This window comes from Oryza glaberrima, chromosome 4, assembly GCF_000147395.1.
Source record: "Oryza glaberrima chromosome 4, OglaRS2, whole genome shotgun sequence".
In the NCBI taxonomy this organism is placed as follows: domain Eukaryota; kingdom Viridiplantae; phylum Streptophyta; class Magnoliopsida; order Poales; family Poaceae; genus Oryza; species Oryza glaberrima.
The window spans coordinates 24,896,246-24,921,989 of NC_068329.1; the positions used below are offsets into that span (position 1 = coordinate 24,896,246).

Here is a 25,744-nt window from a genome sequence, read left to right on the forward strand (position 1 = left end):
ATGTCTATTTAACGGATAAAATCGACTATAACTGCCAAGGCTTTCTTATGTAATGCCCTGAAACATCAGTCCCACATCGACGTAGCCGTACCCCAAAAGACCAGCCTATAACATCATTTAACACTTAATTCACTATTGGCACACCCACAAATGATTCTATTAGTTAGTATGTCCCTTTATATGCATTGCCTACAGTAGCCTTTCACCGATGCTACCTTAACTCAACCATAAGTATACCCTTGCAATATTTACGATAGCATAGTAAATACTATACCCTGCATGGAAGGACGGAGAGGGACATAAAGGAGGAGGTGAAAAAAATAGTTATAATTTTTGCCCCCTACTTATTTCTGTGTAGTATTATTTTTAGCAAAATCGTAGTTTAAAGGCTATTGACAACACATAAGTGTCGGACGGCCGGTTTGATGTTTTTTCTTTGATTAGTATTTCTTTGATTTTACTATTGATATATTTTTTGACTTAACGTTTTTCTCCATAGTATATGACGCAGGTAATTAAGTTTTTTTTCCATAAAGTGAGACGATCGTACAAACTATACGTACGTACGTTATTCTTTTTGGATGGAGATTAGCAACGTGGGAGTTTTAATAGATCTAATCCAACGATTTAAAATAACGGGTCAACCAATTTAAGTGAAAGTTGAAGGTTAAATGTTTTTTTCTCTGATTTTCTAGGATTTCTCTAATTTATTAGAGCGCCAAACATATACATTCCACGTGTGATTCTACAAACGCTACTAACCATCATGTGACAGTATAATAAATCAGATAAAATCATAAAAAAATCTAAAATAAGTCTAACTATCGATTTTAACTTAAAGATGAGAGACCCATTATTTTATATAGTTAGAATTATCTTTTAAAAAAATAAAAAGGCGTGAAACGTACGTGAGACATGCATGTACGTACGTATCTACTTGTCCTCGCTCCTCACCTCCTCTGTTTTTTAACTGACAGAATCTCTACTGCTTTAAAATTCCGTAGTGGTGACCCTGAACAGACACGCGGAGTATGAGCTAAATCCAACGGCGCAACGATCCGCACCCAACTCCTCGGCTCATCCTCACGCATCGGGGGATAGCGCCCGCATCCATCGCATCCACCGCCGCGGCCGCATCCATCGCATCCACCGCCGTCGCCCATCCCCGTCCTCCCCCACCGCGTCGCCGACACAGCGCCGCCATCGCCGTCGCTCCCCCACCACGCCGTCGACCCCAGCGCCGCCATCGCCGGCCTCCTCCACCGCGTCGCCCATCGCCGTCCTCGCCCACCACGCCGCCGACCCCAGCGCCGCCATCGCCGTCGCTCCCCCACCGCGTCGCTCCCCCACCACGCCGCCATCGCCGTCCTCCCCCACCACGTCGCCGACCCAGCGCCGCCATCGCCGTCCTCCCCCACCGCGTCGATGTCGGATCTGAGGGGCGGGAGCGACGGCAGTGTGGGGAGGTGAGTCGCCCCTGGCTACCGTCGCGCCGCCACCGCGCCACTGCGTCGTCACCGCCGTGAATCGCTCTCAGGCGACGCCGCGGTTGCTTGTTGCGGGAAGCTGTGGATGGAGCAGATCGAGGGTGGCAGCGGTCGAGGAGGCGAGGTCCACGGTGGTGGGCGGTCGAGGTGGCGAGCTCCTGCCAAGGCGCATATCTGGATGGGCGAGGTCGAGGTCCTCGTCACCGTCATTGTCTTGATGTCTAGCTTCTGTTCGGGTTATGAGGAGGGCTGTGACGGCTCACATCTCTTCCAGGATCCACCTTCAGATCACACGGTTCACCATCCACGCGCATGACTCGTCCCACGATCCTCCCACCACATCTCCACCGGAGTCCAGCGAGACCCCATCGCCGCCCACCATCCCTCAGTCGCTGCTGCGCTCGCATCCACCGCGCCGCCTCCCCATTTACGCCTCCATCCCAGCGCCCCCCGCTTCCCAGCCGTTGCCCATCCCGTCCTCCTCCTCGCCATGCCGCTTCCCCGTCGCCGCCACCGCTGCTCCCAGGACGAACTGACCTAGGCGGCATCTAGGCCATACCAACCAATGTCGGCCATCCTCCCCAACCATGATGAGGGTAAATAGGAGGCGACGAGGCTATCCCAGCGTTTATCAACATCGCTGATCCTGAATCTCCTACGACATCGATGGTGACCTACCAATTTATTCCTTTTCCTTGATTTTTTGAAGCCAATTTCGGAATTTGGCATGGAAATAATACGGATTTGTGTGCTCCCTTTTTGTTTTGTTGTTTCATCCTGATCCCGAACATAATCTAGACATCAAGTTCAATGATATTCTACAAGTTACAATTTTGTCAATTTTTAGTTGCAATTTAGTAAAAATTAATTACAGATTTCTGTGATGTGATATAGCCTGTTAAATCTGGATCACTGGGCACACCTCAATATGATGCTTCTTCTGAAGCCCAAGAGCGAGTGTCAATCTGTCACCAACCAATTTTGGCCGTCCTTTTCTTTCTTCTGGATTGCAATTTCAGTTGTTGTTTAGTTAGCCCAACACAATTAATGTGCATCCAAGTTGTGATGCTTGCCAAAAAGAAAATGGTATTGCCGCTCCGCTGATAGTTCATAATGGCGCTGTTTGGTGTTTGCGTGGCCTGAAATGGTTGATCTTTCATATCAGGTCAAACGAGAACACCACGAATGCTTTGCAACAGATTCTGCCAGAGAATGGAGGATGATGTGCACTCCACCACATCGTAAAGCATTCTTATTTTCTTCATAGTTGCTCCTTTTTATCTCCTGTGTTATTGTTAATAAGAAATTAAACATGCTCATTTATACTTGCAGGAGTACTAATACTCCCTGAGCAGTGGCTCAACACTAGAATGCTGCTGCCACTGGTTTTAGTTTCAGGTTGCAGGAGCGTGCTGAGAAGAGGAAGAAGGTATATTATACCCAAAAATGCATTGCGCTAATCCATATGTTCATTTACATTTTTTTCCCTCTTATGCTGACCAGGTTTAGTTCTGTCTTGTTTTCAGTTGTACCAAAAATCTGTAGAGAAGATCCATGCAAAGGAGCTTGAACAAACGCAGGCAAAATCTAAAGTGAGAAAAATTTTATATCATTTATCGAAAACTTTTGAATATTTTTACCGCTAGGATATGAAAATTAATCCGTTACACAGGGGGAGGAAAACAACCCAGCGACATGGAAGTCCGTGTCTGAGGAGTGCGCCGGCTACATGCGGGAGTTCCTCACCGACCTGGCCTACTGTTCCAACGTTGAGGTCGTTGCACGGGAGGCGACCGCCTAGCACGGGCTACGAGTGACGGCGCAGCATGCGGATGTTCGATGTCAATGAGACGCTGCTCTCCAACCTCCCCTACTACGCCGACCACAGATACAGGTCAGTTTTTGGTCCCTCTTCTCCACAAATCCCAAATGCAAATAGAAATATAGGGAGGAAATTGCAAAATCGTTGGGCGTGTGTTCGATTCTTCAATCGAGATTCTCACATGAGTATATTGCGGGAAAGATCAGATCTTCGAAAAAAAATATTGACATCAAAGCTTGAGGTGAATGAGGAATCCACCAACCTGGCTCCTGATCTGTTGATTTCAAGTACCTTTAATCTCTGGAAGTCTTTGGTGATTAAACAATGCAATAATATGTCAAAACATATTTAAAATATTTTTCATGAATTAGTGCACATATCTATTGTTGATACAAATAGAGTATTTCATATATTGTAGATACATTGTCGATCGCTGGTCCACCTCCACGCCCATCTCTGAACCCACGCAACTCCACGCCCATTATCTGAATTCTACATTTTTTGATTGCTTTTGATCCTACCAAACATGTATTAATAATATATATATAGGATTTGTTATTTATATATATATATATATATATATATATATATATATATATATATATATATATATATATATAGTAAATTTGTTTGGTGCTCCATGGTGCCCGGGCACCATTGTTGAAATTGATATATATATATATATATATATATATATATATATATATATATATATATATATATAGCAGGTTGTGGTACTATTATGCACAATGGATTATGTGTTTTTGGTCACTATGTACTGGCTGCATATAACTAATGTTTGGCCAAGAACTATGGCGGCTTACGCATAGACTCAATAGAGGCCAATAAAAATGTCAAATTCTATGCCGCCACTGAAAGAAATTAGTTAATTTATGGTATTAAGCTCGCTGATGTTGGTCTGATATGACATGGCTGCAGTTTGTTATTAGGTTTAAGATCGATTTGGGAAAACTAGATTCTCCTGTAAGCTTGAACATGTATAGTTGGGCACTGTGGATTTTGACTCTTTCTTGCACTACAATTGTGTTTTCCTTGTAAAATAGACCATCTCTGGATGTTACACCTTCCAAATGCAAATGGAAATTGCAGATCTAAGGTTCTACAGCTTAACACATCCAATGGGCTGCATACATTCGAAATATATAAATTACTCTATTTCTGAGTTGCAGAGAAAGAAAAGGAGAATTCTCATGAGTCATGTCTCAACAATTATCAGATCATGGTAATATTCGTTATAAGTATATTTATATCACGCAGCTTCAGCCTTCAGACTTTAAGTTTTTGCTTTATGTGTTGATGACCAATAGTAAAGAATTTTTTTAGATAATAATAGTACAGAAAATACAAATTCAAAATTATTGATGAGCCTATCTTCTACATGCCATTACCAAGAAAGACATATAATGCTATTTCAGATATTGACCTATTGTAAAATCCTGCTCATTTCTACTTATCAAGACGATAAATGTGTTTCACTTGATGCAGGAATAAAAGAATAGGAGGGGTGCCGATTCCCTCCACCCGCTCTGCCCCATGCTCCGCCCTCCCCACTCTGCAGAGAAGGGCATGGACGACGATGGCATGCTCTGCGCAGAGTGCTCAGGGAAGGACGTAGCATCGGCAATGGTGCAGAGGTAGGATGTGTTGATCGCAGCGCAGGTGCTCAACTGAAACCTGAATTGTATCCATTTTGTTTTGGCTTCAAACTTATGTTCACACCTGACTTTGGTGCACAACATGCAGTTGGGGATTTTTGACGTGTCTTCAGGCTGTTCTCGATGAGCTGTTAATTAAATGAAATGTCAAGTGACTTTCTTGAACTTGATCAGACAAAGAAACTATATTAGGCGAATATTCATGACCTGTTAGTCTGAAGCGGAAGTAGAATCAGATTTAGCAAATGCAGATGTAGAATCAGATTTTAGCAAATGCAGATGTAGAACTATCCAAGCAGATTGATCGGGCACAATCTTACTGTGCCATTGCCAGTCATCTATTCAAGCACAGAGCAAATTTAACTCAAGATTGTGAGATGATGCATGTACAACTGAATAAAGATACAACCTTTTCTCTGCTCTATTCTGCATATGCCATGGTCCTCCATGCTATCTTTTTTTTTTGTACGTAAATCACCCATGAGAAATGAATATTGCACTTATCCGCTTCCTTTTTACCTAAACTCGTACGATCTGGATATATTTTATACGGTCTCTTTATATTGGGGTGGCTTACTATTAGTATTTGTAAAACAGTGAAATATGATTTAAATAAGCCAGTGTGATTTGAAATTAACGTATTATTTTTTTCCGTTGCAACGCACGGGCACCTAACTAGTCATATAAAAACTCAATAATTAGATAGAGTGATCTAATTTTTAATTTTTAAGTAACAAAATATGGGTAATATAGATCTTGAATTTGGTATTTAATTGATAAATAACACACCAGTTGAAAAAATGAGAAAAAAATATGTAACTTGAGAATTATGTAGATTTAGATAATCGATTATTATCATTTTTATATATTAAGTGTTGGCTATAAAATAGGAGAAGTTAGCTAAAAAAATAGGAGAATAGGGGAGAGTTCGGAGGGTGTGGAGGGGAAAGGAGTACGTGTACGTGCGTGCGTACGGTGGTGGGGATACCAGATTTTTTTTTCTTTTAGATGGAGATTTAATTGGCAAAATTAATTAGTGGGTCCACCCTTTTTTTTCCTAATTTATTAGAACGCCATGTGGCGGCTTATGAGAGTTTGTAGGAGGCCACGTGGTAGCTTGGGAGCGTTTGTAGATAATGGACTTTTGGTATATAATAGATAGTCACACATAAATTATTATTTATATTTTATCATCTAATAATAATAATATTAATCATAAAAAAAATTCAAATAAAATGAACGGTCAAATATTGGATATTAACAGTACAAAACTCTACTTGTTTTAGGATGGAGGGAGTATTACTTATCTTTCTTCCATCCTCCTCCTTATGTGCTCGTGCTCTCTCTCTCTCGTGTGCGCGTAACCTTGATTCACCCAACCAATCCAATATAACATGCGTTTTATCCTCGATTCACCTATCCAGTTAATCTCTAATTATATAGACATGACCTGTTGTAAAGCATCGGCGTTTTATTCTCAATCCACCCACCCAATCAATCCTCAACTAGCATGGTGGCCCACGCAGATTGCGCGGCTAGCATCATTATATTTTCTCTCATATAATAGCACGTATGTTTTCTCATTATATTATTCAAATATATTTAAATGACTACATAATTTTAAATTTTGCAATAACTTTACAAAACTACTAATGTGTACTATTCATATTATATTTTATATACATGTTAGTTATTAATTATTTTTAATATCAAATTTTAGTTATTTGTAAATTATATATATTCTTATATGGACTCTAGACTCGTCTTTTAATACTTCTTTTTTAAAATTCTCAATTTTCTGTAAATTGTATTTCTATATAGACTCTATGCTCTTCTTCCAATATTATTTATTTTTATTTATAAATTTTTTATTTCTAATTGTATTTCTATGTGGACTCTAAACTCATCTTTCAACATTCTTTAATTTTTAATTTCGAATTTCAGTTACTTCTAAATTGTATTCCTATCTTCGTATTCCTATATTGACCTTAAAATTTTCTTCTCATGTTTTTCTTAATTTCGAATTTTAGTTATTTGTAAATTGTATTTTTATACGGACTCTAAACTCTACTTTTAATTGTATTATGTTTATTCCAAATTTTAGTTAGTTTTAAATTCCTATATGGACTCTATACTCTACTTCTAATATTCCTTTTTTTTTAATTCCGAATTTCTATTTTTTTCTTAATTGTATTTCTATATGAACTCTATACTCTACTTCTAATATTCCTTATTTTTAATTCCAAATTTATATTATTTCCAAATTGAATTTCTATATGGACTCTATACTCTACATCTAATATTTCTTATTTTTAATTCTGAATTTCAGTTATTTCCTAATTGTATTTCTATATGGACTCTATACTCTACTTCTAATATTCCTTATTTTTAATTCCAAATTTATATTATTTCCTAATTGTATTTCTCTATGGACTCTATACTCTAATTCTAATATTCCTTATTTTTAATTTCGAATTTCAGTTATTTCCTAATTGTATTTCTATATGGACTCTAGTCTCCTCTTCTAATATTCCTTATTTTTAATTCCGAATTTCAGTTATTTCCTAATTGTATTTCTATATGAACTCTAGTCTTCTCTTCTAATATTCCTTATTTTTTAATTCCGAATTTCAACTATTTCTAAATTGTATTTCTATATGGATTCTAGACTCCTCTTCTAATATTCCTTATTTTTTAATTCTGAATTTCAACTATTTCTAAATTGTATTTCTATATGGACTCTAGTCTTCTCTTCTAATATTCTTTAATTTGAATTCCGAATTTCAGCTATCTCTAAATTGTATTTCTATATGGACTCTACTTTTTTCTTTTTCTCCGATTAATGTGATAATTTCTAGACCATGAGAGCGAACGTGGAGGTTCTTTTTTCTATTTCTTTAATAATATAATAGATTATGTAGGTATATTTTGTTGTAAAATACCGACATATATTACTAGTGCAAATGGAAGAGCCAACTCCTCACTCTTCTTTTCTTTGGCAACTGCCAAGTAGTATAATAGAAAAACATATGGGTATATACACTTCTCAATGAGAAAAAGAAGGGGAAAAAGAGACCGTGTAAAGTTGGTTGACAATGCTTAATTTTCCCATAAAATTGAAAGGATTAGAGCATGCCTTGTACTCCACATGGTGCAAAAGAATATTTAGTAGCATACACAACGTTGAGTGCATGCAACAGAGTTGTTGTGTCATATATCCGCTCTTAAAATGGTGTCGTCACCGAGAAAACGGACGATATGCCACTCTCTAGGTTGGGTTCGGATGAAATACCACTCAATACAATGCACCGGATAAAATACCACTCAATACGTTGCCAACCGGATAAAATACCACTTTGAAGATTTTTGTGCCCAAAATGGAGGGAGGGAGAGAGAGAGAGAGGGGGGGGGGGGGAGATGGGAGCACTGGGAGGGCCGGCCGGGCACCGGCGGCCGGTGGGGACGACGGGGGGAGGAGGACAGGGCGGCGGGCGAGGACGACGGGGCAATGGGAGGAGGAGGCGATGACGTGGGGAATGAGGACGGGGCGGTGAGCACACCTACCCGCGCATTCGCCGATAGACGGCAGTGGCGGGGGCAGGGGGAGGAGGAGGAGGCGACGGGGACGATGGTCTGAGGCTCCACTGCCGTCGCCTCTTCCTCCGTCCTGTCCTCCTTCCCCCGTCGTCCCTGCCGGCTGCCGCCACCGCTACCCAGCCGGCCCTCCTGGCGCTCCCCTCTCCCTCTCTCTAGGGATATTTTGGATACAAAAATTTTCAAAGTGGCATTTCATCCGGTAGGTAATATATTGATTGGTGTTTTATTCGGTACATTATATTGAGTGGCATTTTATCCGAACCCAACCTAGAAAATGGCATATCGTACGTTTTCTCGTATCCATTTCCACTTGAGGTAAGTAGCCCTAGAAAAATAATAGATTTACAAACATCATGCTTGCAGTTGACGTTTCTATTCGCTGCGGATCACCAATAGATCTGAAGCCAGTTTTGGATGACCACGAGTCTGAATTCCAGCATCAATTCATGATATGGGTGGATTATGTGTTGCATGGTCCGGAGTTTCAGACTCCGGTTCGCCATGTCGCCTTTCTTCTGATGAGTGAAGTTGGACACATAAAGAGATGCTTGACAAATATTTGATAGCCATCAGAACAATTTTGTTTCTAGGCAAAGCTAGGTTTGTTCAAGATTTTCAAGAATAATGACTAGTTGATGATATTGTTCTTCTTGTTGATAGTAAATCTTGTCCCAACAGAAACTTCCAATAACGTCGGACAACAAATTGAATGAAAATATGATGCAGAATGACAATTGCTGGTGGCTTTAGGCTCAATTTTATGTGTCTTGCTAATGCTTCTGGTTTTTGGGATCATGCCTGTCAGCTCAAGATAGGCAAGTCAATCAAGCAACTGGTTCAGAGTTCACTCTCAACAACAGATCAAATACCAGATTTTGTCCTAGGTGACCGCTGTAATTTTCATGCCAGAACAGCCGACAAATTATGCAGTGCTCCATTGCAGCAAGTTTAGAAGCAACATCGCAAAGGTTTCAATTCTATGATTATGTTGGTGCCTTGGTGGTTATCGAAATTAGAAATGGTTATGTCTTGACATAAAAGGCACATGAAGTGTTTACATGGCATCGGCTGTTGCCGCACTAGAGGATCTCTCTTTCCAAACACAAGCAAGTGTCCATAGAGTGTTCTATAGTATTTTTTGAGTGGTGATCCACTGACGTCATCTCAAGCTCTCAATTGCTGATAGCAGTGGTTCGTAGCTAATAGTCATGTTGTTTGATTTCGTTGCCTCAAAGATTCTCATGTTTGTGCTTGTGTGTGCTTTGTCATGTTGTAATGTCCAGGTTCTAAAATCTAAACAGTGTATGAACGAAAATGCTCGGCTCCTTGACTCCTTCCCACGAACATCGTCCTGCAGGCTTCGGAAGCACATGCCGATCGTCATCCCGTCGAACACAGCGTGCGCGGCCCACAACAACATTAAGCACCCAGTTCTCAAGTCCTTCAACGCTTACAACAGTTGGTGGGTGCAAATACCGAGGATAGATCCTTTACCTTTAAAATCATCGTGACATTGTTACTTATATATAGGTTCAGATTTGTCAGGATCATATATGTGATAACTGACAAAGTCACATAATTTCGAAGGTAGAGAATCCTGATCTATCAATGTGATGCTTGACGGTTTTGATGATTTGATCAACGAAAAGGGAATATCGGTATCTTTTAGCGGGTGCTTTTCTGAAAATACTCCATCCTTTTCGGCGGAAGAGATGGAACGAACAAGAAGATGGCTATGGGTTGGTAGCGGATCGTAATCTCGACCGCTCGTTCGGCCATGGACGGTGGCCAGTCCTCCCACTAGGAATATACGAATTATTCAGGGACCTGTCTGCAAATTACTCCAGCTCATCGTCTCCGCCGCCGTCGCCGACCTACTCCCCACCGGCGCGGCGATGTGCATCGCGGCGTGGGCATGGCAGTCCCAACCTGCGCACCGCCTGCTCCTCCTCTTCAACCGCGACGAGTACCACTCGAGGTGCGCCCCCTGCTCTGTTCCATCCATCCCCACTCCGTATAACTCTCATCTTTTGACACGAGCACGCCGCGATTTTTTGTCAAGGCCGACGCAACCGGCGGGGTGGTGGGCCGCCGGGAAGGCGGAGGTAAAGTTGATCCTTGGGGGTAGGGATGAGCTCGGCGGCGGCACGTGGCTGGGGTGCACGAGGGACGGGAAGCTGGCCTTCCTGACCAACGTCCGGGAGCCCGGCACGCTGGTCGGAGCCAAGTCCAGAGGGGAGCTCCCCGTCAGGTTCCTCCAGGTGACCATTCCAACTTTTTCTGCTGTTTTGGCCATGGTTTGTGTCAAGAAGCTTACGGATGCTATGAGGCGCGTGGAGCAGGATCATGTGACCGGCTAATTGTGAGATGCATCATGCATATGCTACAATTGGATGAACACATCTTGTGTTCAAACAAATATATTCATACGAGTTTATATGTGCAATTTATCAACTCCTACATAACACCATTGAGGCATGGTTGTATCTGAACATTAAGCTGCTATACAAGTACAATAATGATCCAACGTTTCATACTCATCTCCGAGGAAGGCAATATTGTTGTTAAATGTTGTGACTTTAAGAACTAGCTATCAGTTGCCAATTTGACTTGCTTCTTATGTGAGGCTGCATTACATGTTCTACAGCTCCTTCTTAGATTAGCTTCCTACAATTGATCCTTGCTTAATTATTGATAATGTTTCTTTTACTTCAATGAATCTATGATACAGGGAAACCAATGTCCGTTGGAGTATGCGGAAGAAATAGCCAAGGAAGCAGATCAGTACAATGGCTTTAACCTTGTATTGGCTGATGTGCAGTCGGGAAATATGGCTTACATATCTAATAGACCTGAGGGTGAACCAGTGGTTCAGAAAGTTCTCCCTGGGTTCCATGTGCTTTCCAATGCTGCAATTGACTGCCCTTGGCCAAAGGTAAGCAGTTCGGTTCTTTCACTAGGAGTCACATGTTTTCTTGGAAGTTGCGATATACTCGAGATAAAGGTCTCCTGTGCAAGTTAAATACCATGGTACTGTGTGTATAGCTAAAGGAATCAACAAGTTCATGCAAAGTCACTCCTTGCATTTGCTCGCTTCATTTATCTTAAGATACTTTATTGTTTTATGAGTAGTTTCACTTAAAGTTCTTCTAGTTTTACAATCAAAACTATATTTTGATGATTTTTTCCTTGTGCAACTCATTTTCATCCTACAGATGTTGCGCTTAGGACAAAGTTTCAACAGATTTCTTGCAACACAGGATGGTGCGGAAGTCTCTTTACAACAGATGGTTGAAGAGTTGATGATGGATCCTGTCAAGGCTGATAAATCTGCAGTGCCAGATACTGGTGTCGACCCTGACTGGGAATACCAGCTAAGCTCTATATTCATTGACACTGAGAAAGGACAGGTAAAATTAGAAGATTCAGTATTGGGTATATACTGTCCTGTTTCTTGATCCTACCAAATTAGTGACAGGTACAAAATTTCCTTCTGGTTTCAGGCACGATATGGAACACGAAGCATGACTGCTCTTGCTGTGAAGTTCAACGGCGAAGTAACTTTCTATGAAAGGTACTTGGAGAGCAATCTATGGAAGGAGAATCTCATGCAATTTGAGTTGGAGATGTCACAGTGGGAGGATCTGAGAGGAACTTCAAATATTTCTCCAAAGAGTTGCTGACTGATGAAAGTTCTTTGCTTGGCCTTATTGTTTGACATGAGTAAATCTTGTAAATACTGAAAACGCAACAGCAGAATGTGTGCAGTCTGCAGAGTCTCAAACCTACAAGAGCAAGAGCACATCCAGTGCGGTGAATAGCAATTACCTTTGTGCAGACATAGGACAATACCAATACAAAAAATGTAACACCAGGAGTTCTAATATAATTTTTGAGGAATAAAGTGATTCTTTGCTCTCACTGAAGAGCTGTTGAAATTGTACAGCCACATGTACTCTTTTTTTTTTTCAGGAGATTGAATTATCACCTTTAAAGAAATATACTATTACTCTTTTCCCCATTCTTTGAAGTCCTGTCCTGCCCTTTTGAGACATTCTCATAATTCACATTGCCTTTTCAGTCCGTTTCTTAGAGGAATCGCCGTGGCTTATTTTGCATGTATTAGGGTTCATTTGACAGGATTTAGTTTAATTCCTAAAATTATTTTGGAAAGGAAGGCTTGTGTGGTAACTCGAGGGAAGGGGATTAGGAGTTTACACGAGGGAATTGATGATGATATTAAGATGGGAATTTGATTTTTAATCCCAATATCTTGTTTGGTAGAGGTGATGGAAATTGATAGGGAGTTTAGTTGGATATTAGGTCATTAATAAAAACGGATGGCTGAGATTTGCTTAGAAAAAGTAAAGGAGGAATTCCCTCCCAATTACCTGCTCCTACTCAGGTATTGAAAAGGAGGGAGTTCCTTCCTCAATTCTCCATCCCCATCCCACCAAAACTCCCATGTCTCCCAACCAAACAAAACACTTAATAATTTCATCCCTATAAACTCACAATCCCTCCTAAAAACTCCCTCCAACCAAACGGGCCGTAAGTGGCTAAGGCTGTGTTTTTTTGGAGGGGTTGAAAATCCTTCCCATGAGAGAGAGATTAGCACATGATTGATTAAATATTAGCTTAAAAAACTTAAAAATTAGATTAATACGATTTTTTCAAAGCAAATTTTCTATAGAAAACTTTTGTAAAAATTACATCGTTTATTAACAGTTCAGTAAGCGAACGTAGAAAATGTGGGAATAGAAGTTAGGAAAGCGTAATATAGAACACATAACGGGCTACCAATGTGACGGCACAGCGAAACTGGGCCTCCGAAGCCATATTCCCGGCCCATAAGGCCCACGTCCGAACCGAAATCTTGGAAGCGCACTACGCGGCCACCGCCCCTCCCCCACATCTCACCCGCACCTCGCCCTTCCCTTTTCCCCAACCAACCAAGACACACCACCCAATTCCCCTCTCCTCTTCGCTCTCATCTCCGCTTCCAGCCAGCCACTGCAACCCTAACCCTCCGCAAAGCCCTACCCCCCTTCCGCCACCATGGGCAAGGCCGACGCCGACGCCGAGTAAGTCACCCGCAACCTTGCTCTCTCCCTCCTCTTGTGGTTTGGGTCGGTGGAAGCGAGGGCCGATTTGCCTCCGTTTTTTTTTTGTTTTTTTTTGTTTCTGCTGCTGCTGCTGCTGTTTCTGATGCGCGTGGCTCCCTCCGCCGTTGCAGGTTCAAGGCCGCCGGCAAGCGCAAGAAGGCCGGAGGCGCCGGCAAGCCCAAGCGCGGCCTCACCCCGTTCTTCGCCTTCCTGTGAGCCTTCCCTCCCTCCGTCTGCTTCCGCCTTTCGTGCCTCCAGATCTACGTTTTTCCCCCTTTCTGAATTTTGTGGATTTTTTTTGAATTTTTTTTTTGGTCGCTGGTGGTGTGTGTGGCAGGGCTGAGTTCAGGCCGCAGTACATGGAGAAGCACCCAAACACCAAGGGCGTCGCAGCGGTGAGTACTCTACCTACTCTCCGTCTACCAGATTTGCTTCTAGGGTTTCGTTTCTGTGGCTCATATGTTGCTCTTGCTTGCTGATTGTGGTGGATTTAGGTGACCAAGGCTGCCGGGGAGAAGTGGCGCGCTATGTCGGACGAGGTTAGCAGATGCTGGCAGTTGTTGTACTAGCACGCTTTATTATGCTTCTGTGCGGGGATTCCCGCAACTGATATTTGCACGTCCAATAAGCTGATTACACTTGTCGCATATCATGTGAAAAAGCATATTATATGCAGTTTTCTGAGCTTTTGGCAGTTATTATTAGTTATGACCTGACGCTTTATAACCACAAATTATGCCATTCTTCTTCAGTACACGTGCTGTACAGTGGCTTTATTGTCTGTTGCAACATGTATCGATCCTTAGCATGCCTGTGCAGCAAAGCTATCTAGAGTGCTAGCTAGACTCATCCATGGTCCATGGATCACATCAAGCTCTTACAGGTAATGGGTGGAGATTCTATACAGCTGTGAGGTTCTTTGAGCCATGTTTTTGGGGGAATGCACTATAGGAAGTAAAATCACTTGACAAAAAAAAAATCCAGTGAAGGTGGCATGTCCTTTCAAGTCGCAAATATAACTCCCATGGGATAGAAGTTCAATAACACAACTTGTAGTTGTTGGTGAGCTCTAAGTCACAGGGAACGTGGATCGTGGGTGAGTTCCTCGTCCCGGGAATTTCGTCCCGGAACGAGGAACGGGAACGAAGCGGAACTTCGTTCTGAAAACGGAGGGGTCGTCGTTCCAGCGATGGAGGAACGAGAAGGGTGGTAGGATACGTTGAACAAAAAAAAAAAGAGAAGTGGAACTGAGCTACATATGCAAATATAGGATGATGATGTGAGAGGAACTAGCTTGTAGATCTGAAAAACCTTTGTCAAGAAAGGAAGAATGAATCCATGGCTCCTTCATTTAAGTGCTTGTATTTTCTCTAGTTATCTAGTTATTTATAAGCGAAATTGGATCTATAGCATCCAAAGTTAACATTTTTGGTTTTATAGCAATGGAAGTTTATGGTTCATTTTAATAGCTTCCAAAACTCTCTGGTACTGTTCATAGCACTATTGTCAGTTTTCTCCTGTTTCTGTTACTTTGACCGTTGTGGGGGAACTGACCCCCCAACCCCACCCTCACTTGGTTACTGTAAACTTCACATCGTGTGCCCGGTGTGGGGAGTACTCATGCTAAGTTGGGATTTCTGGGTCAACAGCAGGCAAGGGGACGGGAAACGGAGAAAGGCGGTGGAAGTGCTACAAACAGTAACGGGTGGAGATTTTAGTGGTATTAAAGTAATCAGTGAATTTTCGGTGCTATAAAACCAAAAAGGGTAACTTTGGATGATGTAGAGCCAATTTGCCTATTTTATATTACAGGGCATGTGTCATTGCTTAGTTGGACTGCAGATATTTCAGTTAATTTTTAGGAATGGTGTCATTACTTAACTGGGCTACATTATTGGGTTGACGGCTCCCTTCACGGGATCTGGCCTCAACCATTGTCTGCTTATTTAAGGGAAATATCAATATATGGCATTTAACAGAATAATTAATATATCCTTGTTTAGGAGAAAGCGCAATATGGGGGCAAGAAGCCAGATGGCGAGAGCAAGCCCGCGGCCGCTAGCAAGAAGAAGGTATTATTGCCTTTGTGAATTATGTGATACTGACCTTGTACTCTTGCATTTTATATTCATTTTTGTGCTGATAAATGTGTTCTCTTACATTTTCATTAGGAGAGCACTAGCTCTAAGAAGGCTAAAACTGATGGTGCGGAACAGGAGGGAGAAGGTTCTGACAAGTCGAAGTCTGATGTTGAGGATGATGAGAATGATGGCAGTGGCGAGGTATATAGAACATTATATAGTACATGGCGGTGTTTAGCACTGAAATGGAAATGAATTATGCCTGTGCTTTATTGTCACTAACCTCATCTCAATTTCTTCCTTGCAGGACGAGTAGTAGTAAATAGCTTAGAGAGCTGCAGCTATGCAAATCGGTGTTCACTGCTTAGGGCTTTAGCTTTGCTATGTTACTGTTATCCTTGTTATGTCCTGTTGTAAGGAAAACGTGCGAATGAAGGTACTCCTGGGCCGTGGCATGCTGGAGGTGTCTCTGTTTAACTAGTAGCGAAGAAAATGCCGAATACTGTTGACTGCTTTTCTTTTGCGAACCTCCGCAGCATGTGTAAACTATTTTGCTTATTCACTGATCTGATGACTAGTCCGCGATTGGCTTTCTGTTAATCGCGTCTGCTGTATTCATATTCTGTTGTGTACTCAGTTCGTGCCGTTATTGGTGCATCTTTGGTTTATCTTTTTTATTCGTTGTGCCTTTTCATTCACAGTAATGCTCTGCCTGCGATATGTTCTTACTGCCGTGAGTATTGAGAATTGTTGTTATGAACTCGTGATTGCCTCCATTGTCCGCAACTTCGGTACATGCCGCTGTTGTTATGCTATGTGCGTTCCGAGGTTCTTCAGGTACCTTTTAACATCCTGAAATACAGCGCAAAATGCTACTAGTTCACATGCCTGCTCAGGGTTTTGTGTTGCTCCTTGGAAAAGCCTTTTTCATGATGACTTGGTATAGTTCACAAGATAGAAAAGTTCAATAATTTTCTTTTCTTAACAGAAAAACAGTTCATTTATGATGACTATCAAGTGGTACTATACATGCTACCAACGCATCTGGGAAAGAAATTCACCAGTAAACTCTTGCTGTGATTCTCAATCATTATTTACAACAGAATTATTTCATGTGGTAGAAGAACTGCACTGAATGAACAGGAACACTCAAAACTGAAAGAGGGGAAGGTAGTATGTGCCATTTCTACGATGTGGCCTTCTCGTTCTTTGTGTTTCGCAGCAGTTCTTTTGCCATTGCCGAGAAGGATTGAGCACCATTGGCCATATCTCCAGCGCGAATATTAATGCCCTACAAAAGGAACATTGGTACATATGTTAACCATCTACCTGTTGGGTGTCTTTTCAGGCAATATTTTCAGGTAATTTTTTGTGTTCTTTTAGATGGTTTTTGTAGCAATCCATATGAAGAACTTCAGATGGACATTCTTACCTCCAACTTTTTTATATTCTCTTGCAGCTTGTTCCCAATCATTTTTGGTAGGCTAGTGGGGTCCTGTTCAGATAAACATTAAAAATGATAAGGGAAGGCGTCAAAACAGTTCAATTACATACGTTTTTGCGGTGCGTCAACTAAAAATGTTAGATTTCTAGCCCTTCTATGCACTCACATCATTTGTTGCATATCCATATTTCATCTTTATCTGGTCAACTTGACTGACTGATGTGTCGTCTTCAGGTTTTCTATTCCCTGAATTCACCTTTTCTTCTGTCCTGGGCTTCAACTTTTCTGCAAATTCATAATTGAATAATATGACACCTTTTTAAGTTGTTTTAGAATGTCAGTTTTCGGAGCCATACGCTGTATACAAGGTTGCATGTGAACATCTCATCTCATTACTATAATTTACTAACCTCTTAGGCTTTGGAATCCCTTGCTGATTTTCTGTTTGCTTAGACCTGGGAAGTGTGGTCCTTTCTGCTTTTGCGGGTTATCATCAATGTTGATATCATCTTCACAGAAGCATACAACCATAAGTATAACTACGCCGTACATTTGATCAAGCATAGGTAAAATAATAACACATACCTATATCTAGTTCAATGTTCTCGTCATCTTTTATTGAACTGTTCCTCTTCTCAGATACTGGAGCAAAATTAGCACATGAAAATATTGAAGACAGCTCTTCGGAAGTTGTTGCAGTAAATTGTTCATCTCCATTTGCATCGCTCTGTTTTCCCTTGCTTGCTTTAGTATCTTTCATAATCATTCCGAATATGCCCTGTAGAATTTTCATTCTTAGATAGAAAAAACAGAGACAAATGGCCCCCACCACCCATAAGATTAGTTAATTACCTTTTTCTTTTCTCTGGGGGACTTCACTACATAAGAAGATTCTTCCCTGGGCGAGTTGTCTTTTCTGTATATTGTATTAATGCTGTCTACATGCCTGAGTACAGAGCATAGTAAAACAACAATGTTACAAAGCAATCTTAAAAGAACCCTGAAGAAAGCTATTAATGCTTTTAGGTTCAGCTCTAGTATTGAATAATGAATTTGCTGGGCCAAAAAATTGCAATTCATGTTGGAATTTTTCTGAACAACTTTTTAACATGATCATCATTATCAGATTCATATACTAATCATGATACTATAAAATTTTCAGCATACCTGTAGATGTCATTCTGACAGAGAGTAGAGAAAAAAAATGTCTCCTCTCCATTAACCTGCATAATAAAAAGGCTATAGTATATACACAAAGGCCCCATTTTTTTTCTGAAACTAAAAAGATTGAAAGCTACATTCAACCTAGCTGAAAATGTCTTCCAAAAGTGTAAGAGAAAAAAAAGGTGTAGTTCATACCAAGATGATTTCTCCATCAGATGAACATGCTATGGAGCTAGAAGAATTCAAGTTTCTTGTATATGAAAAACCTCTTAAAGAGGCTTCCTTCAATATAGATAAATCTGGGAGGGATCTGCAGTTTCACAAGGTTCACTGTTCATTTATTTCATTCAAATAGCCTCATGCGTGTCGAAGTTTTTAACTCAACTGTTGCCCCACCTTATCTCTATTTTGCCATTGGAGAAGACAAGTAGAAGTCCAATTTCAGAAGAAACACTGTGGATAAGAGATGCAAAACAGCAACTACCATTTGGTTTCTTCTTATTGATTATATTCTTTGTTCCCTGAAGGGGAGCTCCACGATTAAAAACAGAAACTCACATAAAAGTAGAACTTCCAATAAATAATTGGGAACCAAAAATACCTGAATTGCATGGCTCAAGGAAAATAAGCGGATTGCATTTTCAGTGCAAAGCAATAACAGTGATTCTTTCGATACTGTATCGTGGGTATCTGACACCGATGGATCATCTGGTGATAATTCTGTCGTGTATAAATGTATTAGAATGGTAGTATAATACAGCAATATAGTTACTAATTTTGAGCGTACAGAAAAATCGATAGGTAGATATTGAAAAGAAAGATGGATGGGTATACAAGGCCATATAGCTCACCAAGTGTCTGCATCAATAGGGCTCGGGAGGGTTTGTTTGTCTGAACTGGGTTGGTATTCAAAAGTTTTCCAGTTTCTTCCTCAAGAATATATATAGTTGAATCTTCCATTCCTACTAGCAAAAGATCCTTGTCGTAGCCATTATGGCTGTACATTTCAAATTGCAAAGATGCGATTCCACCAGATACCCGACACTCAAGCTGTTTTTGATACAAGATCGATGCATCTTCAATGCTGACAACTGATACCTGAAAACATGAATTCAGTATAGCATTTCATAGAGCTTAAGACAGCTGAACCAAATATATAGGTAGTGAAGTTCATGAGATATACACTTGAAATAGATACATTGTAACATCAAAATGACCAGGGGGCCACTAATATGCATGATATTAGTTATCGTAAACCATAAAAGGCAAAACATAAAGTATATGGGGAAATTATGAGACTATATAACTCAGTTTCTCAAAAGGAAAATACTTCAATACTGTCTGCAACAATTCAAGTTTGCTACTTATTTTTGTTAGGCAGAATACCAATCAAATACTGGTATTTGTTAGTAATAACCTACGATTGTACAATATGTTGCTCTAGACAAGCTTATCATCTTAGTGTTTTGACATGATACAAACATGTCGTTAAGAGAAAAATGACAGTAGAGAATATTTTGCAAAAACATAACAGATTACTTACAATCCCTTTTTCTGTTCCAACAGCAACACACTTTGAGTTCGAGATCAAAGAGATTGAGGTTACAGCGCCTTTAAGCTTTATACATCTGACATTATAGCTCTCCCCTTGCTTCGCTGTCCAGTCCATGTAAAAGATGAATGTGTTAAAATAACATACAAGCACTTGAAAAATATGTTAAAGGTACCATTAACAAAGGTATTTGGACCAGATGGTGAAATCAAGAAGTTCTAAGATCGGACATGTTTCCATTAGTTTCCATGTTCCACAAAATTAACTGGAGTAAATTATGTAGCTAGCACGAGCATAGATAGTATCGCAGTGCAAATTCTTTGGACAATGAACACCTAAACCACATAGTAAGGCAAGCACCAACTGTTGATATTAGCAAGACAGAGAGTAAATTATACCATGTAAAAAGGAGAATATGTTATCACTGGAGTCCTTTCTGAATGTGATTATACGGACCTAACAGGAAGAAAAAAAGTTTTACTGCACTGGAAGTGTATTAAAACCATATTATAATTCACCTTATATCCATGAAATAGCTTACCGTTCCACTCCTATCCCCACAGATTAGAATGCTGGATGACATATCAAACTGTAATGATGTAATAGGGGTGCCACTTGGACTATTCTCTTCATTCTGAAACAATAACAATAATGAGTTGTTAGAACGAAGTAAAACGTAGTAATTTGTGTGCAAAATGCATAACTAGAGAATTTTCAGCAAAATACATAATTAGAGAGTGGCCAGCAAAAATAATTGGAGTTTTAAGTCACCTGCTGCTTTATCATTAAATTCTGCAGTAAAAGAGGACATGATGCATCCCAAAACCTTATGGTTCCATCAAGATGTCCAGTTACATAGAGATTTCTGGTCTTATGAATGTCGGCAGAACCTGTGGAAGTCTGATGTTTATCTTTCATTGAAAGGAACCATGGGTATTTGGTGGCCAATGATGAAAAATAGTCCTGTCCATCATCAAAATATGAAGCTATTTGGTCAAAGCCCATTAAAAACGCTATCTGGTCAAAGCATTCATAGTTGTTTGATAGGTGTAATTTACAAATCTATACATGCCTCATCCAAAGAAGTCGCAGCTGTAGGGCTACTGGTATAAAACTTTGCAGCGGTGATGCTTGGATCACCATAAGGTAGCTTCACAGATGAATAGTTTGGAAGTGCTAGTGGCGATCTTGACTGAGCATGAAGAAGGTAGCGCTCAATCTCTGAATCATCATATAAGCAAATTTGACCAGATTTCAACAAGAGAACAAGAGCACTTTGTTTGTGCTTATTTGGGTCACTAAGCCCTGAAACAAGTTCCATTCCTTGGCAGGCTTCTGTGAGAGGCAAAACCATCTTTACAATTCGTGATTCGCTCTCTTCGTTCAGAATCAGGACCTGTGTTTAAGGAACATCAAATGAAAGGTTGAATGTTCTTGCTGAATGTCAACCAGTGTCGGTTAACACAACATTATTTAGAAAAGAAATAGTAGTTTCAGCCATGTTCAAATATTGTTTCGAGCAAGAATTTCTTAGCCTTTCTAGGATTCTAGCTGAGCATTTATTTTAAATAATATATCATATTCCAAATCAGCTAGTCTTAGAACAGGTAACGAACCAGTCTAGATCAATCTTAAGAAAAAGGGAGTAACTGGGAGGAGAAAAAACAGGAAGAGTCAAACCCAAGGAGAAAAAAGGCCTGGAGTTGAACCTGGCTGGGCAGGAGAGTAGCTTCACAACTAACCTACCAAGTAACAGTTGGCTCTGAAAACAGTGTTACAGACTCCTAAACAAAGAAACTGTTACACTATGTGGTAGTGTTGCAAAAGCATGTTAGCGTTCAGATGCACTGAACATGAAAACATAGAATCAGTATCATCTTAATTGCTTGAATTTATTTCACTGATATTCTTGGTAGGCACACATGATGAATTGCACTAATCAAGTTGGTTGCAATAAGCTAAAGTCATAACTGGTCTACAAGTTCAAGAACTAAAAAAACATGTGACATTTACAAAAACGGCTAAGACTGAAAAGTCAAAACGGCATGGCAGTCCAAACTTGTGGGGGGGATAACATAAAATGCACTAATTTAGTGTTTCACCTGAAATAGGTATGCATGATCACTGAATCCATTAACATACAAACGCCCTGCCTTTCCGTCACTATTGACCCATCGCAAAGAGACTATAGACACCCTGTCTAGCTTGTATCCAAGGTTAAGCCTCTGAAGAGGTAGGTTTTGATTGCCCATCGATGAGAGATTTTGTGCATTTAAAATATCAGGAATAGACCAAAGATATATATCACCACTATCAAATCCAATAGCAATTTTGCTTCCCTTGGCACAAGCCCAGCATGCCGATGTTACAGCTTTAGCCTCCTGATGTGACTGTTGTTGCATAGATTTGCCGGATAAAGATACCACTTTGCTCGTCTTAATATCCCACAAAGACATAATCCCATCTCTGAAGATAATGAGCACTCTGAAGAGTGTACCTTAATTAGACATTTCACTACGTCTATACATAGAATGGATGAAAAGATCACCTGAGTACTATCTGGCATAAAATACTTAACTGCTTGTGCCAAACTAGTTTGGAAGAGATGTACAGAATATTCAGAAGAGACACCAACCTGTTATTTTCAGCCAAAGGCTGTGGCGATACAAATGCAACTTCAACCTCATTACCAACATTTGCTCCAGAACCTTCAGCAAGAATCAATTAGATTCCAAAGTTGGTGCTATTTTTATCTTTCATGTAAAGTATGATAATTCAACCAATACATATTGGAGTAAACCTACCATAAGATTCAGAGAAAGGAATCCAATATGGCATGTCAACTAGACATGTCTGACCCAAGTCAAGCTTCAACAGGGACACATTCCCAAAACTATCACCCACATAGCTGCATAGACAAGATCTTCTAATCAGAGCACTTAACTCCACAGGACTCAGCAGTAGGTAAAGCAACCGATGCTTACATGTAGAAGCTATTCTGCAGAACGGAAAATGCCGTGATTTCCTTCTCGAACGGATGCACATAACACAACTTCTTTGTGTCGATGTCCCAAATCTGCATAAGATGATTTTCCATTAGCAGCACACCAAAAAGGAAACCACATTTAACCAAACGAGCACTGAAAGGTCCGAGAACAAACTTGCCTCGATCTGGTTCTTGGCGTTCACGTTCAGGAGAACCCCTTGCCCCTCGGCAAACTGAAACGGAAGTGCGAACTAACTGAGCTTGAAGTTGAACCACACCCAAGAATTGCAAACGCGGCAACCGAAACAAAGATCAATGGGATTTCGAGTAAAAAAGAATCAGCGACGATACCCGCAGGAACTTGGAGGGGACGGGGGACGGGGATTGGAGCAGCGCCTGCGTGTTGTCGCGGCCGAACAGCTTGATCTGCCCATTCCTGCAGAGAAAATGCAGCAGAAGAGCGCGTCAGCGAGAGAGCGGGTGGAAGGAGGGGGGGGGGGGGGGGCGCGGCTACCTGGTGGCGACGGCGAGGACGTGGAGGGCGGGGTCGTAGGCGAGGAGCGCGGCGTCGGCGGGGACGCCGTAGTGGAACGCCAGCCGCGGGCTCACGTCCTCGGCGCGGAGGCCGCTGATACCTCCGATGCGATGCTGCGTAGTAGTAGAGGTAGTTAAATGCAAACGTGACCGTAGTGTATCAGTTGCTTCCGTAGCATAGTGGTAGTGCGTTCGCTTCGTAAGCGAAAGGTCGCGAGTTCGATCCTCGCCGGGAGCTCTTACGAATTTTAAATGTTTTTCTTAAGACGATCATTCATAAGTCGGGAAGAAAAACATTCGAAATTTTCAAGTTTTTTTTTTCATAAACAAGTAAACAACCTAAAGCCCAACCAGGAATGGGGTGAAAATTTACACGGAACTTTCAAAAGTCCAAACGAGGGAAAGTGGAAGCCCCATATACCACGCGCGTTTGAATTTCCCAAGATTAAATGAGGAAAATATTTGAGATCATAGTACAAAGTAGTATGATCAGATATTCAGATCATGTAGTACTGAGTACGTGTCGCGAGCACGCAAAGGTATTGCATTGGATGTCCTGGTCCAGCACTCCAGCATTAGCTCAACCGGCCACGCACATGCCCCAGTCACCGTCAGACGATAAAAAAAAAAAGAAAAAAAAACACATCCAGATGTCATCATGATCTACTAACACGCACTGAGAATCATGTTTGCTAACCGACAACTGCACACTCATCGTGTTATTTTCTCTACTAAAAAGAATAATAATATACTTCGTACTAACCACAAAACTATGTTGACCGTACACTATATCCCAACTTAACATCGACAATTTTCTTTGCAGATATCTATGCCAGCCATGAGCCATATCTGTCGCATTCAACTTATGACGAATTTTTACCTGCCTTTTTTCCGTTCTGTAACTACTTCACTTCATGATCAGTTGCTCCACTGCGAAGTTACTACTTACTACAGTATGACTGTTTCTTTATCATTCGTTGACCTCTTCACCGATCATCCCCCCCCCCCCCACCCCCCCCTATCAATGCTTAGCACAAGAGTAATTTGTGGTAATGAACTTAAGCATTTGCAGAGCTAGAAATGATGCAGACGACAGTGTCATTAGAGGCCAAAGCAAAGATGCTAAACTGACGGTGAAATCCAAATGGCTGAAACGCGCGACCAACCCAAAAGCCGGCGTGGCGATACTTACGCTGATTGCAACCGAGCATAAGAATAATCGAATCTCGGTGATCTCGATGGACCGGCCAAGATATTTTTATCATAAAACTTTTAATTGTGATTTTTTTTTGCTAAAAGTACAAACTAGAAGTAATCCATATGCATGAAAGTATGAAACGACGTCAACCTAAATTCTTATCCATCTCGATCGCCATTAACAAAGATCGTAGGCTTCGCGTATGCGTCGAATAAACTATATATGCATTCAATAACAGTAAATTTGCTTCGACTTCAATGAGATCACATGGCCTTCTGCGCGCTGCCTTAATTATTACTACCCCAAATCTCCAATGGCAATTGTGCGCGTGTGTGCGTTTGAAATTTGAAAGAAATTCAAATCAAAACAGAGGCAACCCATCTCTGTCGAGCAAACCATACGGCACGGCGTCTAAGAGACAACATTCTTTTCTTGCTCCTACAAGAAAATATGTTCTAAACAGCAGAAAGTGACAATACAAACTTAATCAGAACTACATGCTCTGAAATTTTTTTGTCAGATTGTAGTTGATACTGCTACTGCACGGCATCAAACAAGAACTGCAAGAGTTCATCTTTCACCAGAAATCAAGAGGCAAATTGGAAACCGATCGAGGGAGTGCCAAAGCAGAGAGGACTCGGAGAGGAGAGTGAGAGATTCAGTTACCTTCTTGGAGGCCTTCTCCACAAGCTTCCTGACGAACATGGCCGATCCACCACTACCACCACCACCAGACGAAGAACACCAACCAAAGAATCCACGGACAGACGAACCAACACTACGGCAACAACTTCTCTCGCAGTTGCCAACCTCTTGTTCAGGAATCAGGACGGAACAGGCTCGAGGAAACCAAGAACGAAACCGACCAACACAGGGTCCGTGAGAGAGAGGAAGAAAACGAGAGGTGGCAATGGATGCGTTTGTGCCTGGAGAGCAGTCAAGGATTAGGTTGGTAGGGGCTTCTCTTCTTCTGCTTCTCCCTCCTAATGCTGCACACTGTCTGAGACTGAGTACTCCTATTTGTGTGAGACCACAGGAAGAGGCCAGCGTTTATATAAAAGGAGGAGATGGCAGTTTGGCAATGGCAGCCAACAGCAG

At 41.1% G+C, this 25,744-nt stretch overlaps 3 protein-coding genes, 1 long non-coding RNA gene and 1 other non-coding gene across 14 annotated transcripts; 4 read left to right on the plus strand and 1 right to left on the minus strand.

Moving 5' to 3' along the window:
• The first annotated feature begins 1,024 nt into the window (after positions 1-1,024).
• LOC127771438 (uncharacterized) lies at positions 1,025-5,409 on the plus strand. Of its 9 annotated transcripts, none has more exons than XR_008017143.1 (8): positions 1,025-2,156; positions 2,382-2,728; positions 2,820-2,916; positions 3,014-3,079; positions 3,160-3,381; positions 4,420-4,552; positions 4,816-4,989; positions 5,074-5,409. It is a non-coding gene; the product is annotated as an uncharacterized LOC127771438 (long non-coding RNA). The 9 variants fall into 9 exon arrangements; XR_008017144.1 differs by having other exon boundaries at positions 1,028-2,573; positions 2,653-2,728; XR_008017145.1 differs by having other exon boundaries at positions 1,028-1,466; positions 2,653-2,728.
• Positions 5,410-10,400: 4,991 nt separating this feature from the next.
• Positions 10,401-12,603, plus strand: LOC127771380 (uncharacterized). Its single transcript, XM_052297280.1, has 5 exons — positions 10,401-10,560; positions 10,645-10,843; positions 11,314-11,517; positions 11,798-11,992; positions 12,086-12,603. Exons 1-5 carry the CDS (start codon positions 10,478-10,480, stop codon positions 12,263-12,265), a joined length of 861 nt encoding a protein of 286 aa, XP_052153240.1. The 5' UTR covers positions 10,401-10,477; the 3' UTR covers positions 12,266-12,603.
• An 897-nt stretch (positions 12,604-13,500) lies between these two features.
• Positions 13,501-16,404, plus strand: LOC127769966 (DNA-binding protein MNB1B-like). Of its 2 annotated transcripts, none has more exons than XM_052295624.1 (7): positions 13,501-13,666; positions 13,819-13,899; positions 14,025-14,082; positions 14,182-14,226; positions 15,691-15,759; positions 15,859-15,969; positions 16,076-16,404. In XM_052295624.1, the coding sequence occupies exons 1-7, from the start codon at positions 13,641-13,643 to the stop codon at positions 16,082-16,084; spliced, it is 399 nt and encodes a 132-aa protein (XP_052151584.1). In that variant the 5' UTR covers positions 13,501-13,640; the 3' UTR covers positions 16,085-16,404. The 2 variants fall into 2 exon arrangements, with proteins under 2 accessions (XP_052151584.1, XP_052151585.1); XM_052295625.1 differs by having other exon boundaries at positions 15,862-15,969.
• A 327-nt stretch (positions 16,405-16,731) lies between these two features.
• On the minus strand, positions 16,732-25,670 carry LOC127769965 (uncharacterized). Its single transcript, XM_052295622.1, has 24 exons — positions 25,313-25,670; positions 23,429-23,562; positions 23,266-23,350; positions 23,094-23,147; positions 22,913-23,004; positions 22,733-22,836; positions 22,564-22,636; positions 22,031-22,412; positions 21,001-21,324; positions 20,700-20,891; positions 20,470-20,562; positions 20,327-20,384; positions 19,920-20,032; positions 19,228-19,474; positions 18,978-19,096; positions 18,773-18,897; positions 18,572-18,686; positions 18,380-18,435; positions 18,065-18,158; positions 17,798-17,990; positions 17,623-17,721; positions 17,379-17,497; positions 17,201-17,263; positions 16,732-17,059 (listed from the first exon to the last, which is right to left on the minus strand). The coding sequence occupies exons 1-24, from the start codon at positions 25,349-25,351 to the stop codon at positions 16,955-16,957; spliced, it is 3,078 nt and encodes a 1,025-aa protein (XP_052151582.1). The 5' UTR covers positions 25,352-25,670; the 3' UTR covers positions 16,732-16,954.
• TRNAT-CGU (transfer RNA threonine (anticodon CGU)) lies at positions 23,615-23,686 on the plus strand. The gene has a single exon. It is a non-coding gene; the product is annotated as a tRNA-Thr (tRNA).
• Positions 25,671-25,744: the final 74 nt, after the last annotated feature.

Excerpts from the sequence above, each read along its gene's own strand:
- LOC127769965 (XM_052295622.1), bottom strand. The coding sequence starts at position 25,351 with ATGTTCGTCAGGAAGCTTGTGGAGAAGGCCTCCAAGAAG. Across the intron at positions 23,148-23,265 it reads TCCCCTCCAAGTTCCTGCGG|TTTGCCGAGGGGCAAGGGGT; the intron begins GTATCGTCGCTG and ends CTTCCGTTTCAG. Across the intron at positions 19,097-19,227 it reads CCTATTGATGCAGACACTTG|AATTATCACCAGATGATCCA; the intron begins GTGAGCTATATG and ends TATACACGACAG.
- LOC127771380 (XM_052297280.1), top strand. The coding sequence starts at position 10,478 with ATGTGCATCGCGGCGTGGGCATGGCAGTCCCAACCTGCGCACCGCCTG. Across the intron at positions 10,561-10,644 it reads CGCGACGAGTACCACTCGAG|GCCGACGCAACCGGCGGGGT; the intron begins GTGCGCCCCCTG and ends TTTTTTGTCAAG. Across the intron at positions 11,518-11,797 it reads TTGACTGCCCTTGGCCAAAG|ATGTTGCGCTTAGGACAAAG; the intron begins GTAAGCAGTTCG and ends TTCATCCTACAG.
- LOC127769966 (XM_052295624.1), top strand. The coding sequence starts at position 13,641 with ATGGGCAAGGCCGACGCCGACGCCGA. Across the intron at positions 13,900-14,024 it reads ACCCCGTTCTTCGCCTTCCT|GGCTGAGTTCAGGCCGCAGT; the intron begins GTGAGCCTTCCC and ends TGTGTGTGGCAG. Across the intron at positions 14,083-14,181 it reads ACACCAAGGGCGTCGCAGCG|GTGACCAAGGCTGCCGGGGA; the intron begins GTGAGTACTCTA and ends TGGTGGATTTAG.